At 43.5% G+C, this 14,753-nt stretch overlaps 1 protein-coding gene across 1 annotated transcript in view; it reads left to right on the top strand.

The window, feature by feature from the left end:
- Window positions 1-14,753, top strand: part of brat1 (BRCA1-associated ATM activator 1) — an 83,405-nt gene that overhangs the window by 10,631 nt on the left and 58,021 nt on the right. Inside the window, exons 4-5 of the mRNA XM_060898615.1 lie at window positions 4,884-5,031; window positions 10,129-10,522. Coding sequence (XP_060754598.1) covers window positions 4,884-5,031; window positions 10,129-10,522 — 542 coding nt within the window. The remainder of the gene's footprint in view (window positions 1-4,883; window positions 5,032-10,128; window positions 10,523-14,753) is intronic.

The raw sequence follows: 14,753 nt of genomic DNA, 5'->3' as shown, positions 1-14,753 counted from the left end.
AACAGCCTCGGTCGGCATGACAACAGTAGTAGCGAGCAGCAGAAGAGGTCAGGAGGAACAAACGAAGAAGAGAAAATGGCGATGTAGAGCTCTGTGAAGTGTGGGTGGAGCACAGAGGACGGCAGGACAAAGCTTCTGGTACTAATAGGCTTTTTATTGTCAGACTTTTCAGTTTAACAGCCTACTTTTATTCTTGACACACACGCACGCGCTGTGTTCTAGTCCCGGGATGAGCTCTCCCCTCTGCCTCCTTAAATAGGGCGCGGTTACTGGGAAGACACACAAACACAGGTTAATTACCGTCAGGTGAAGTGATTCTGCCACTCACCTTCCCTGGCTCCACCCTCCTGTCACAGACCGGCGCTTGACCACGCCCCCAGTGCCACAGGCAAGCAGAAACGTGCACTTCTGGAGCAATGAGGAGACAGAGTTCATGCTCATTCAGCTTAAGGAGTTGAATATATTAAAATTCATGGACGGGAGAAAAACGCGCAATGGAGAACACGGAACTGATAACTTTGTTTACACTCTTGAATAGCTCTTCTTCATGGCGACAACCGGAAGTGTACCAACACGATGGGGCGTGTAGCGCCACCTGTGGCTCGGGTGCACAGTGCACCTCACACAATAGCCCGATTTCATTGTGTGCATGTAGGATTGGATTTCTCTGGCACCCTGCTGGGACCTTCAGCTCGATTACCGACAGCAGCTCGATTTGGATGTGCATGTAAACGTAGTCACTGTTTGCCGGGAAATCCAAATGGCAAGTTTTTTCAGAGGCGGACCAATTCGCCTCAAATGGCTTGAATTCAACTGAATTTTTCTGGTATTGCACAAGGTAAAAAAAAAATTGCACAAAATGCAACAGATATTTGACCAAAGTTTAATATAAAATAGGAGAATTACATTGATCTCGCTCCTGAACTTACCCGCGATATGCACTTTAAAAAGCGGATACATGGAATTATAACAAAACGGTCAGAGGCAGGCTGGGAAGTAGTCTGGCTAACGCGACTTCAAAGCTCTGCGAGCATTTGGTCTGGCAAAGATATTCAGCCCAACCGTTTCCCAAAGTGCGTGGTTGACCCGCCTCCCTGAAATGCCTCAGTTTGCTACTGGTTGAAGCCAGAAAAGGCTGTGACGAAGCTTAAACCAATCACATCACTCTTTCCTCTGACGTATGTGACGTGACGGGGCTAACTGGTAGATTAAACTCTTACCGAAGCCGGTCGGGAGCAAGGCGAAAACGTCCTTCCTTTCAATAAATACCTCCAGGGCTGCTCTTTGCTCCGTTTTCAATGAGAACTTGCTCCATGTTTGTAATGTTTCTAGTGAATGAAGCGCTTCCGGCATAGATTCTGTAAACAATCTATGGCTTCCGGTCGCAGTTCTACTACATCAGTGCCTTGAACACGCCTCTACCCAGGGCCGTTGGCGATGCTCAAAGTTGATTGGCTCCCGATTTTTCGGGAGCTTGGAAGAGCTGGAGATAGCTTGCCTTGCCAGACTAAGCTCGCAACAGGCCCTCGTGTTGCGTCACACTTAGGATGGGCGGGCCCAGGCTAGCTGGGAAGTGCCAGTTACACAAACGAACAAAAAGAAACAAAACTACTCTACCACTTAGGGAAATCAAACTTAACTAACTAACCTAACACAGAAATCGAAGGAAACCAAAAACTCCTACCGAACTACTCTAATCCAAACTAACACAACTTAAAAAAAATACAACAATGACACTTACCTAATGTATCTATACAACAGTTAACCTATGTGAGTGCAGTGTATCACCCCAAACGTGCCTGGCCTCCCCTCGTCACAAGGTTGGAGTCAGAGTTTTTTACTCCCAGAATGCAGAGACCGAGGCAAAGAGAGACTGAACACAGAATACACTACCGTTCAAAAGTTTGCGGTCACTCTGAAATTTCCTTATTTTTGAAAGAAAAGCGCTGTTCTTTTCAATGAAGATCACTTTAAACTAATCAGAAATCCACTCTATACATTGCTAATGTGGTAAATGACTATTCTAGCTGCAAATGTCTGGTTTTTGGTGCAATATCTCCATAGGTGTATAGAGGCCCATTTCCAGCAACTCTCACTCCAGTGTTCTAATGGTACAATGTGTTTGCTCATTGCCTCAGAAGGCTAATGGATGATTAGAAAACCCTTATACAATCATGTTAGCACAGCTGAAAACAGTTGAGCTCTTTAGAGAAGCTATAAAACTGACCTTCCTTTGAGCAGATTGAGTTTCTGGAGCATCACATTTGTGGGGTCGATTAAATGCTCAAAATGGCCAGAAAAATGTCTCGACTATATTTTCTATTCATTTTACAACTTATGGTGGGAAATAAAAGTGTGACTTTTCATGGAAAACACAAAATTGTCTGGGTGACCCTAAACTTTTGAACGGTAGCGTATAACAACTGGCTTATCTAGAGTGGAAGAGGAAAGGTGATTGGTCACAGCAGAGGGAGATGAATGCACCAATCACTGGCGATAACAGAGGGAGACTTGATGATTGGAGGGCTGCATGGGAGGGATGAAGTCCTGCACCAATCACTTGTCGGAGCTGGCACACCAGTATCTAAATGAACGAGTAAGGGCCTCTGCATGCTCTTGCGACAAGGCTTTCGCAGATAGCTTTTCGCAGACAGTTGTAATTTATCGTTGAGCGGGGAGTAATAGGCGTGCGCGATGTTATTCACCGCCACAACGCAAGGGGGTGCGAAGTCGCGAAATCGCTAGGAGTAGTTGGTGGGTGTGGTTAGTGGAGTGTTTATCCTCCGGTTACTTATAATGACTAGAACTGGAGTCGTATAGATGTCCGTACTTCCTCACTTCCTCAATCAACCGCTCTTCGTGCTGCTCCATCCTCGCTCGTGTTTTTAAAAATGGCGGTAGTGAAAACAAACCAAACCGGGAAAGTAGGGAAGCGGAAGTGCGTGTACAGCGGATGTAGAGTGGACCAATCAGAGCCCTCTTGTCTGCGAGGCTTCTGCGGTGGTCACAATTTTTGGGAGGTGCGCGCCGAGTGTCTGCGAAGGTGGGGGGGCTATGCAGACGCTGTCTGCGACGCCATCTGCGAGGACTGGGTTGTCAGCATAAATTGGCCTTAAACATGACCGTTGGGAAAAAAACATAAGTGCCAGGGATGAAACAAGGACGGAGAAGAAGTGATCACGGCGCGTTGTAACTGGACAGCTGGGGAAGAATTTTGTCCCGATCTGGACACGGCGCTTCGTGAGTTTTAAATAAAAAAAAAAAAAGTACCATAAAATACCAACACACAGTACTTGGAAAACACTAAGGACAGAGCTCGGAGGGAGATACAAACCTTTCACCAAACTCGAGCACGCTTCGACTCGGCTCCCTTCGATTTCAGCGAGAGATTCAAAAGCCACCTCTCTCGACGTCTTTTTGTGAAATCCTGTATTCGTTCACCCTTTTTTTTAAAAAAAATTAGTTCACGAGGAACCCTGAAGAACCTTTTATCAGTTTCACGGTTTGATCGATTCAAGCAACCTAAAACTACACGAGCGTAAGGCATTTTTCATGCAAGCGATGCACCTTCTGTCAACTGAGCTTCGGTAGAGCACCAGCTAAAGTTCTGAAGACCTAATGAGGCGGATGTGACGTGACATGAAACCCAAGAATACATACTGTACATGCTCCCAAGTTTATAAAATTTTCCATTTTACTTCCCTTTAGCAACGGTCCCTTATGTTTCAGCAACACAGATACGTTAGCAGCGATATTTCTTTGAAAATATTCTGATTTGCAGATCTTTTGAGCGCTAAATTTTTATTTATAGCAGGGCTTTGAACCGGTTCAAGGAACGAAAACGAAAACCGGGAACTTTTTCTATTTCGCATGGAACAGAAACGAAACCAGAAACTTTATTATTTTTTATGTTCCGGAACAGAAACGCTTATTAAAAATAATGGTAACCGGTTAATACCGGTTTTTATTTCGTTCCTCAAAGTTTCCGTAGCCTACAAATAAAAAAGTCATTCTTCTCCTGCGCAAGTTTCTCTGACCCGCTGGGGTTCACTTCCTGTGTGACGTTCGCTGACTGAATGGAGAGAGCGGGAGGGTGGACTACTATCATGTCTCCACATCTTAAATAAGAGGTAAATATTGCAGTCTATCGTTATTCAAAAACGTCAATTTCAAACACGATATCAATATATTTGTCCACGTTAATGAGAGGCTTGCGAACATTAAATGACGTTAACCTCTGTTAGCCCATCAGTGCATAGGGCCTGACTAGCCTTTGGTGACACACTAAACGAATTCTCTTTCATTTTTGGCACTTTTTCTGTTTGTGTAGATGGGAAGACATACTGAGAATCCAAATCGCCAACATTTGAAATAATAATTGTTTTGAATTATTTCTTGTCTTATTTAATGAAGGTTGTAATAGAATTAGCCTACATTTGGCTTAAGCTGGATGAGACAGAGACATAATTTTATAGCCATTTGTTAAACAGCTGACAGGGAACGTAATTAACCGTTCCGGGAACGAAATTTTTTTTGTTCTAACCGGTTCGGGAACGTCTATTTAATGGTGGAACCCAAAACCGGAAACGTTAAAATTCCGTTTCTGTTCGGAACGAACCAATAGGAAAAAAATTCTGGTTCAAAGCCCTGATTTATAGTCTCTGATTGATTGATTAATTGTGTGGGGCTCCTTGCGATAGCCCGTGTTAGCCTGTGCAGAGGTCCAGCCCCGGTTATGGGAGCTCATTAAATCTGTCCAACTTCTTCTTTGCATTTACTTTTGCATGTACAAAACTTTGAAGTATTCTATGCAATGTATTGGGTGTGTAATGTGTGTTCTTCAAAGATTTTGGTTGTAACCGCTCCTCATTTTGCTGAAACAGGAGAGAGGAGTGTTGGAGTATATGTTTCAGCCAGATAGTTGGCGTATGCCAGAGCTCTGGAAAAATTCCTCAGTACGTTATGGGTGGTTACAGGGATTGCGGAACATGCTGCAACATCAACAATCCATGAACCTTTTCTGCAAGAATGGTAAATATTGAGTTCTTCCTTAAAAGGATCTAAAAAGGATTTTTTTTTTTTTTTAATTCTCACAGGAAAAAGAACGACGTCTATTCTCATATGAAGTGCTCAAAGGTGGTTCCTGAGCAGATGACCCTGTAACTACTCTGTAGACATTTGTAGAAAGTGAATAAAAATTAAGCATCTAGACAATACTGACATGTACAGGTTAAAAAAAAATAAAAAATCCACCAGACAAAAAAAAACCCTCACTGGACTTTCCATGTCTTACTGATGACTAATGTCAGTCAAAAGTTTAAACATTTGATATGTCATCTGTGTTGTTAACGCCGCGCGCACCCAAGGCAGTGCACAAGCTTAGGCGTGCAGGACTGATACCGTTCTGCGCAACACGATCGCACTAGAAAGCATGATCAAGCTGCCAGTGTAGCTGCAGCCTTTTTAGTTGCGAGTTACAAGTATTTCTTCTTGTGTTAATAATTCGCCATGTCAAAACAAGCAAAACTTTCCTCCTTCTTTCGACGTGAAGAGAGGTAAGCAATTTATGATGTATTTTTTTCCATCAAAGTTGCATTTTGTGGCTTCGAAGCGAAGTTTTAGTGCCGTTTCTAGAACACAGCATCAAGAAAACGTGGAAGAAACAGCAATAATGGAAGAGCCGGTTTCTAAGCTGCCTAAAACTAGCAATGGTGATTATTTTTTGTTACATAATGCACTCAGACTGCCAGTCAGTGTGCGACACCCCCCCCCTTAAAAACTCCTAGCTACGCCCCTGATTTACATGAGAAATGTGGTATTCAGGGCCAGCACGGTGGTGTAGTGGTTAGCGCTGTCGCCTCACAGCAAGAAGGTCCGGGTTCGAGCCCCGTGGCCGGCGAGGGCCTTTCTGTGCGGAGTTTGCATGTTCTCCCCGTGTCCGCGTGGGTTTCCTCTGGGTGCTCCGGTTTCCCCCACAGTCCAAAGACATGCAGGTTAGGTTAACTGGTGACTCTAAATTGACCGTAGGTGTGAATGTGAGTGTGAATGGTTGTCTGTGTCTATGTGTCAGCCCTGTGATGACCTGGCGACTTGTCCAGGGTGTACCCCGCCTTTCGCCCGTAGTCAGCTGGGATAGGCTCCAGCTTGCCTGCGACCCTGTAGAACAGGATAAAGCGGCTACAGATAATGAGATGAGATGAGATTTGGTATTCATTGGTGTGTTTAAATTTACAGACAATATGAACTAATGTAAACAATTGGCTTCAACTCGCATAAATATGAATTGGAAATGTTTAGTTCACTTCAGCTTACGCAAACGCACAGCTCTACTAAAAGATTGATAAACGAGGCTCAACGTCCCCAACACTGAAACCTGAAAGCTTTAGAAACTCTAACAGACCTTTACTTTTTAACAGGACTGTGTTGGGATTTTGCTGAGTTTACCTTCAACTGTCTGATTTTTTTTTTTTAAAGTAATGAACTGTGTAGCAGGAAAATCACCGCGTTTTCTAAACGCACTCCTGAAAATTACTCATTAACTCGGGGAATTAAACTTGATATTTTTGACATGTTAATCATTAATGTACATGAAAGAAAAAGGCTTAAAAGTTATAACTTGTTTTAGTGAAAATAAGTACTAAAATGCACTAGAATGCAGGGGTTTGCGTGTTATGTTATTAAAATTTTTTTTGGGGGATGGTGCCGCCGCCCCCCCCATCTTAGGGCCCGTTTACACGAGGACGCTGTCGGGTAAAAACGACTAAATATTTTATCGGAAGTGCCTTTCGTCTACACGGGGACGGCGTTTCCGAGGCTGAAAAACGGAAAAAATTGAAAACGCCTTCCAGAGTGGATAAGTTAAATACAGCCCCCGTTGCATATCCGTCTAAACTACCCAATACGCCAAACTCTGCTCGGATCTGCTCACGTCGGGTACGCGTTTACGTCATACATATGTCATATACTGTACATGCCAGCCCGGGAAGTAAGAAAGTAAGTAAAAAAGTAAGAGCATGTCTGATTACATCGATCCAACGGACCTTCAAGCTGCTCTGGCAGCTTTAATAAACGTCCAGGAGTCCTTCGAACATCTATACCGAATCTGCACATATACCGTTAATGAACAGAGGCGGGTATAGCATGCTCTTACTTTTTTACTTACTTTCTTACTTACCATAGCCAGAGTAGTCAAAGTTTTCGCGGCGCAGATGTGCAGATCAGACAAGACGGAAGACGTTGCGCATGCGTGCAGACATAGCGGAGGTCTTTCACAGCACCACCTAGCCGCCTGGCATGCACATCCAATTGAATTCCACACATTTATGCGTCACCGTATAGACGCAGATTTCCTCCTTGAAAACGGTCGTGTAGACGCGGAAAAAAAAAGTGAGAACGAAAACGGACTTTTGCGTTTTTGTTTCAGACCGTCCGCATGTAAAGTGGGCCTTAGTTGGACTTTCAAAAGTTCAGGTTTTTTTTTTTTTCTTCTTTGCTCCACTTTCATCTCTAGTATTGATAAATGAAATGCATCTTGATTAGGGATGGTGAAAACTAAAAAAAAATCTTGACCGACCACCGAGCCTCATTAGCCGGTTAAAGTCGGTTAACCTATGAGTTTAAAATTCTAGAATTGGAATTATTAGAATCTATTCTAAATCTAACCATGAGCATCCGCACATTCAGTCCCGGTCGCTGCCCTCCACTCACATTCCCTTTTCTACAGCGCGAAACGTTTAGTGAAACGCGGCACTGATGTCGAGGGGTTTGTATTGGAGCGGAGGACAAATGGCTCCAGCTTAGGCTACGTTTACATTACGTCGAATCAGCGGATCATCAGATTAACGTTCTTAAAACGATTCGCGTTTACACTAAAACCGTTAGCCGTGCACACAGCAACGCCAATACGCGGATATGCTAATCACATGACTTTAGACGGCGCGTAACATGATCCCAGTGCATTTAGGGCATCCGCAAGGCTCACCACTTGCAAGTAGAAGGATGGCAAGCCTAATACACGGATACGCTCGGCTCCGCAGGCATCCTGCGCTCCAAATCACTCCGCCCTGAACAGCGAGTGCCCTCTGGAGGGTGCGCACTCCGGCCCTGCGCAGCTCACACAGCGCGCGAGTGAAGTGAACAAGCCATGATTTGGGACTGAGCCGCTGTGTGTGAGATCCCAGCGCATATCACTCACCACTTGCAAGTGGAAGGATGGCAAGCCTAAAGACAATCATAACTACACAATGGGCAGTATTTGCATCAGTATTTGCAGTATTTTCATACTTTTATACTCTTTAATGAAAGGTGATACAAGGCGGAAGTCCGCGCCGTTTTTCAGCAGTCGCGTCACATGACCAACGCCAGCGAATCGGGAAGGTGGATGTCACAGTGACGTTGTCCAATGAGACGCCAGCTAGAGCTCAGCACAGCGTATCCGCGTATTCTGAATGTTTACACAGCACCGGAGCCGACACGATCTGGATTGAATACGTGGACGCTGGCGGATTCCCGTTTCCCGGCGTTTCCAGGCGGTTTAATGTAAACGGACAGTGCATCCGCGAAGAAAACGAGACAGATACGGTCTAATGTAAATGTAGCCTTAGAGACGGTTTCAGTTGGCCATGATGGCGTTGAAAATAAAGTCAAGTGCTAGAAGAAGCACATAACATTCAGTGATGGAATAACGGCGTTAAAATAAAGGCTGTTATAACGCCGGGTAATCTAATTAATTAGCTACAATCGTTATAACGCCGTTACCAATATCAACACGCCATTACTGCATGGTATTGAAGTTGCTCTGAAGCCGTCACCGACTCGGCTCACAGACATAAAAGCTGCGTTTGTCACTCCCCCTCCACACACCGCTGTCATTTCATTCTCTCCCCTTCCCTTCAAAAGTCGGCGTCTGCGCCTTTAGTTTGTGTGGAGAGATATGATCTGCAATAACATGCATTGTTGGCTACAGACCGAAACACACTTTCAGAATGCACTGGCCAAGGCAGGACTAAACTCCATGTGCCTTCTAATAATAATTAAAAAAAAACAGAATAGTAATTTGTAAGCTAAAAAGCCTGTGTCTACACTTTTCTCTCGTCGAGTGGCAGCTGTGTTCAACTGGGGCGGGACATGACTGAATGGGTGTTTCTGATTTGTCAGCTGTCGTCCTTACACCGCATGGCACGCCCTAAGCGTTTACAACACAGAATTCCAGGTTCTCTGCTCCAAAATCGGCAGCTTCAAAACGATTGATTTTTTTTTTTTTTTTTTAACCGACAACCAAAAAAAAATTAACCGGTTGACGTTGATTCGGTCAAACGGTCATCGGTTAACATCCCTAATCTCGATACACTCAGTGACCGCAGGCTTTTGTTGTAGATCCGGTTGCTTTCCCCGTACAGTAAGACTAGCTTTAAAGCTGCTCTTGCATTACTTGCTTTCTGTGAGTTGTAAGTTTTGCCTGTATACCAGGAATGTCGGCTGTTCCATATCTGTTCTGAATTACCGTATTTTCTGGACTATAGAGCGCACCTGTATATAAGCCGCATCCGCTCTATTTAAAAAAAAAAATTAAAAAAAAGATATACAAGCCGCACCGGGCTATAAGCCGCAGATATCTATGTTGAAAAATTAGATATTTACTGCATGTACAGAACGATTTTGTACTGTAAATGTACATGTATGTACCTGAACAGATTCTTTCCGAACAGTGCCTTTTAACACGGCAGCAACTTTGCTGATTAAAACGGAACAGAACCAAGAGAAAATAACCGGTATTTATTTACCTTCATTTCTCCTGTGTTTGAAACCACAAGTCACTTTAATCATCTTCGCTGGATTTGAAAATAATTACCAGTTAGTAATTTGTCGTGCGTGTTCTGTCTGCTAAAGATCTGCTAATTCTTCTTTGCATTGATTTTTCGTCTATCTTATTTTTGATTCTACTTCCGGTTAGAGCGCCCCTAGCGGTGGAAGAAAAATCCACAGAATAGCCGCACCTTTGTATAAGCCGCATGGTTCAAAACCGAGGAAAAAAGTAGCGGCTTATAGTCCAGAAAATACGGTAAACAAAGAAAACGATGTTGTATTTACTTTCTAACTCACCGAGTTTGTTCTGTGTCTTTTTCACAGGATTCATTAAGTTGGTCCTCCATCTACAAAATGACAAAGGGCTTTTCATTACCTCTTCGACTAGTCAGATTTTAGCACACGTTTTAAACTCCATCACGCCAGTAGTGCTGTGCAGCAGTACTCCGAGTCAGACGCCAAACCGCGGTCCTGCCAGCGCCGACTCGGTTTCAGTTACAAAAGAAGTAATGGCCCATGTAGCTGCATCATTAGCCTCAGAGGAACAGGCTGTTGTTATCCCAGCCTTAAGGTTGGCGGCTACAATTCTCACCCAGTGTCGAGAACCACTCCAGGGAATGCTTTGGAAACATGTCGTAGGACCACTGGAAGTATTAGCAAATGTAAAAGAGGATTCCTTTACCGTGCCCATCATGGCAGTCCTTCATGCTGTCGCAAGGTAAGGCCCTATTACTACTATTTATTTATTTTCTTTCTTCTTGTGTGGCTCTTCCACTCTTGGTTACATTAATTCTATTCATTATCTTTTGAAACATCTGAACATCATCGAGGAAACTATAACATTTCTCTTACAAAGAATATACCTTCAGCTTCCACTTAAGGCGAAGAAGCAGCAGAAATACGCACAGTATCGATGAGTAGCATGCTATCGAGGTATTTCACTCACGTGACCAAGTCATGTGATGCTGCCATTTTGGACGTCACGGCTCGAATCAGTTTGAATGCGAGGAAGGCGAAAAACATAAAAGAAAAAGGAGCGAGATGCAGAAAACACCTTCACTATCCAGCGACGTAGGGCATTTACAGGGCGAGCAGAGGGAGAGGTATTTGCAAAAATTGAGGTTCGCAGGCTTAGAGAACGACGTTTACCTGCTTCCACCAGGATTGTTCACTGACGTACGGAACTACACGAAGCCCTCGTCTTTACCTGACTTCGGCCCACATGATCTGTATACCTATGTCGTTAAAAACCCATCGCCATACACAGGTATTGATCTGAAAGCGTAGAAGAGTTTGGATGCCTACAAATATTTTGTGTCAGGCTGGGTAACATGCCTACATCAGCGGGTCGTCCCTGGAGCCGGTGGTCGCCATCTTATTACAGCTAAGGTTTGTTCACATTTTCATTTACTTTCGGTCCTCAGGATAAACAAAATGTTATTAAATGTCATTGAAATAACTTCTTAGTCTGTTGAGACATGGCCCGTTATAAATTTGCTGTTACCAGGCAATGACCAAGAACTGTATTATTAGGGTCGGTGTCTGTGTTGTAGCAGTGCACTAGCAGCTAGCTGTTAGCACTAGCTAATGTCAACATCATAGCTGGTATGTTACTGTAGCAATGTTTACGTTCAGTCATTTGGACGACTGTTAAAACCTTTCAGTCTCAAGTTTTTCCTTTACTGGATTTACTAGTTTACTGAGCTAGCGCGCTCGGGCAAGCCGGGAGCTAGCGCGCGCTAGCCAGTCTGCCGGCCGGCATGCGCTAGCTCAGTAAACTAGTAAATCCAGTAAAGGAAAAACTTGAGACTGAAAGGTTTTAACAGTCGTCCAAATGACTGAACGTAAACATTGCTACAGTAACATACTAGCTACTGTTGTTGACGTTAGCTAGCTTGCCGTCCAAAATGGCGGACACCGGGGCGTCACGTGACCCTGTGACGTCAGGTGAAATACCTCAATAGATGCACAATGGTGTAACATAGGGAAAAAATTACAAATCCAGGTTTTGATTTTCTGTACTGAGATAACTATTAGGCACAATTTTTACAATCTCTATATAAATTAGTTGTTTTTACCCATTTTAACCTTGAAATCAGCATTTTAATGATTACCCATAATGCATTGTTTATCGCGCTAAAACGAGCAAAAACGTCATAAGACAGTGGAAATACTACCTTTACTACCTTCACGTGGCGTCTTTCTCAATCGCACCTGCCTAGAAGCGAACCTTCTAGAACATTCCTGGGTGGTCACGGACTGTCACGTAGCCTAGTTCGGTTGTGAAACTCGCTAGGATGGAGTATTTTCGCCAGTTTAGTGGTAAACTTTTGCGCCGCAATTTCTCTATTCTCGAAAGTTGTAACCTGAAACCCTACAAGAAATGTTTCATAATGTTTGGGATTTTGAAAAATGCTTCTAGCAAGTTTATTTTGCTGTATTTTTCCGTGAAACTTGGCATAAATCATCCTTAAGTGATGAGCATGACATTGTTATTTTGGTCTGGGTCACGGAGTTAGTTGGAAGCGGGAGGAATGAGAGTTTCTCAACTACAGCAGCACTTCTCACCATAGATGGCTGGCGTGTTTCACAGCGTTTGGGATTTACTAAATCGACTAAATCTCTAGATCTACTGAAGCTATGAGGATATAAATCACCAGGATTCTAATTTACTGGGTGAGAAGTATTATATATATATTTTTTGAAAGGTTTATTCACGCTACAAGTCCATGAAAGTTGGAATAGTTCGTGAAGAGGTTAGTTAGATTTTGGTAGCGTGATGCTCACAACAAGCAAAAGAAAAAACAAATTTTCTTCCGAATTTCCTTGCTTTATCAAAATTATTTTTTGATACATTAAAAGACTGTGTGTTTATAATATTTAAGCAATTTTTTATTACAGAGAATATTTGATCACAACTTTCAAAACAGCATTCAAAGTGATTTTTCACGGGTGTAAATTAGGGCTGTAACGATATGCGTATTGAAATCGCGATACGCAGAGCCATGATCCGTATCGCGATACAAGAAGGCAGAATCGCGGTACACCCTTTCAAACTTCTCCTCAGCCCAAAAACAGAGGCGCTTCCAAACTTCAATTTATGAATACTTTACTTTTTATTTAAATTACATTTTAAACTTACTTAAATAACTTTTTTTTTTTAATATCTATTAGTAAGTCGTTTTTTCGCCGACCTGCGACAATCTTCTGCGAGTCACGCAACGTCCACACTCGCCACTGGCAGAGCATTCATTTCTTTTAAGCGGTCGCCATTCTGGTTGCGACGCGGGGAGCGAATCTGTAAACAAGCAGCTCATTGGCTGGCTAGGTGTGCCACAAGCCAATCACAATCACTTGACCGGAAAGGCATGCAGTGTTGCCAGATTGGGCAGGTTTAGGTGCTTTTTGGCTGGTTTTGAACATATGTTGGGGTGGAAAACGTTAGCAATATCTGGCAACACTGAAGGCATGTCTGCTTGGGCGGAAGCCTTCTGCGGCAGTTACATTTTGACACGCGAGCAATGTTTCACCATAAAAATTCCGTAATTTCCATCTGTTTTCCGCGATCACAGAAAATCATTGGCGCTATGAGAGTGAGACAGTGAGAGAGCCACCCCCAAAAAAAATCTTAACGGATTTACACGATTTGGAAAAATGACTTTTTCAGAACCGAAAAAAACAGAGCTTCCGGCTCAACAGTATTATTTTGAGAAATAAAACAATCTTTGGATATACATTTGTTCATTTTTGCATACATATTACTCATTCTCTGCAGTGGTCTGAATTATTTGTTATTAAATAGTTAATGTAAGTAAGTAAATGTTAAGTCAAATTTACTACTTTAAAAAAACATTTTTTAAAAAATCGTGGGCGTATCGAATCGTGGGTCAAAAATCGCGATTCGAATCGTGAGTTGGGTGTATCGTTACAGCCCTAGTGTAAATGTTATGCGTGACGTCCATCTCATCTCATTATCTCTAGCCGCTTTATCCTGTTCTACAGGGTCGCCGGCAAGCTGGAGCCTATCCCAGCTGACTACGGGCGAAAGGCGGGGTACACCCTGGACAAGTCGCCAGGTCATCACAGGGCTGACACATAGACACAGACAACCATTCACACTCACATTCACACCTACGGTCAATTTAGAGTCACCAGTTAACCTAACCTGCATGTCTTTGGACTGTGGGGGAAACCGGAGCACCCGGAGGAAACCCACGCGGACACGGGGAGAACATGCAAACTCCGCACAGAAAGGCCCTCGCCGGCCACGGGGCTCGAACCCGGACCTTCTTGCTGTGAGGCGACAGCGCTAACCACTACACCACCGTGCCGCCCCGTGACGTCCATAATTACGTTAAATTTTAAGAACTAAAATTCTGTTAAAAATTCTAGATTTGTGCTATCATTCTGGGGTTTTGCTGAATAATACTTTATGGAGTTCTCTTACAATGCTGAAAATTCAATGAGTTTTGGTGAAATTCTAGAAATGTTATTTACATTTTAACGCACCTGATAGCGATTGTGCTCACACAGCGTGCTACTCATAATTCCAGTCATAAAAACAATTGGCAAAGCACAGGAAACTTAGCCTGCTCTAGAAGTAACCCGTAGCTCCAGTAGCCAATGGTGAATGCCCTCAACACGCAGCCAAGGTATTACCCAGGTAACTAAAAACGTTCTGCATGCTCTGGAAATCAAACGTTAAAATCCCTGCATGTTGCTTGTCAGTTGTATCCAAGTAAACGCAGCAGGATTTTCCGCATCGTGTTCTCGGGTTTCACGTGGCATCACATTAGTTCTTCAAAACTTTAGCTGGTGCTCTACCGAAGCTCAGTCGGCAAAGCGTTTGTACGGAGAAGGTGCATCGCTCGCATGAACTAGATAGAGCTCGACGCCAACGGCTACACGCCTTATTAAGCTGTGATTTGGGGACGGACATTTGACCTCAC

This window comes from Neoarius graeffei, chromosome 18 (genome assembly GCF_027579695.1).
Source record: "Neoarius graeffei isolate fNeoGra1 chromosome 18, fNeoGra1.pri, whole genome shotgun sequence".
Lineage (NCBI taxonomy): Eukaryota > Metazoa > Chordata > Actinopteri > Siluriformes > Ariidae > Neoarius > Neoarius graeffei.
The sequence above is the reverse complement of the archived record's forward strand: the minus strand, read 5'-3'. Positions and strand labels throughout refer to the sequence as shown.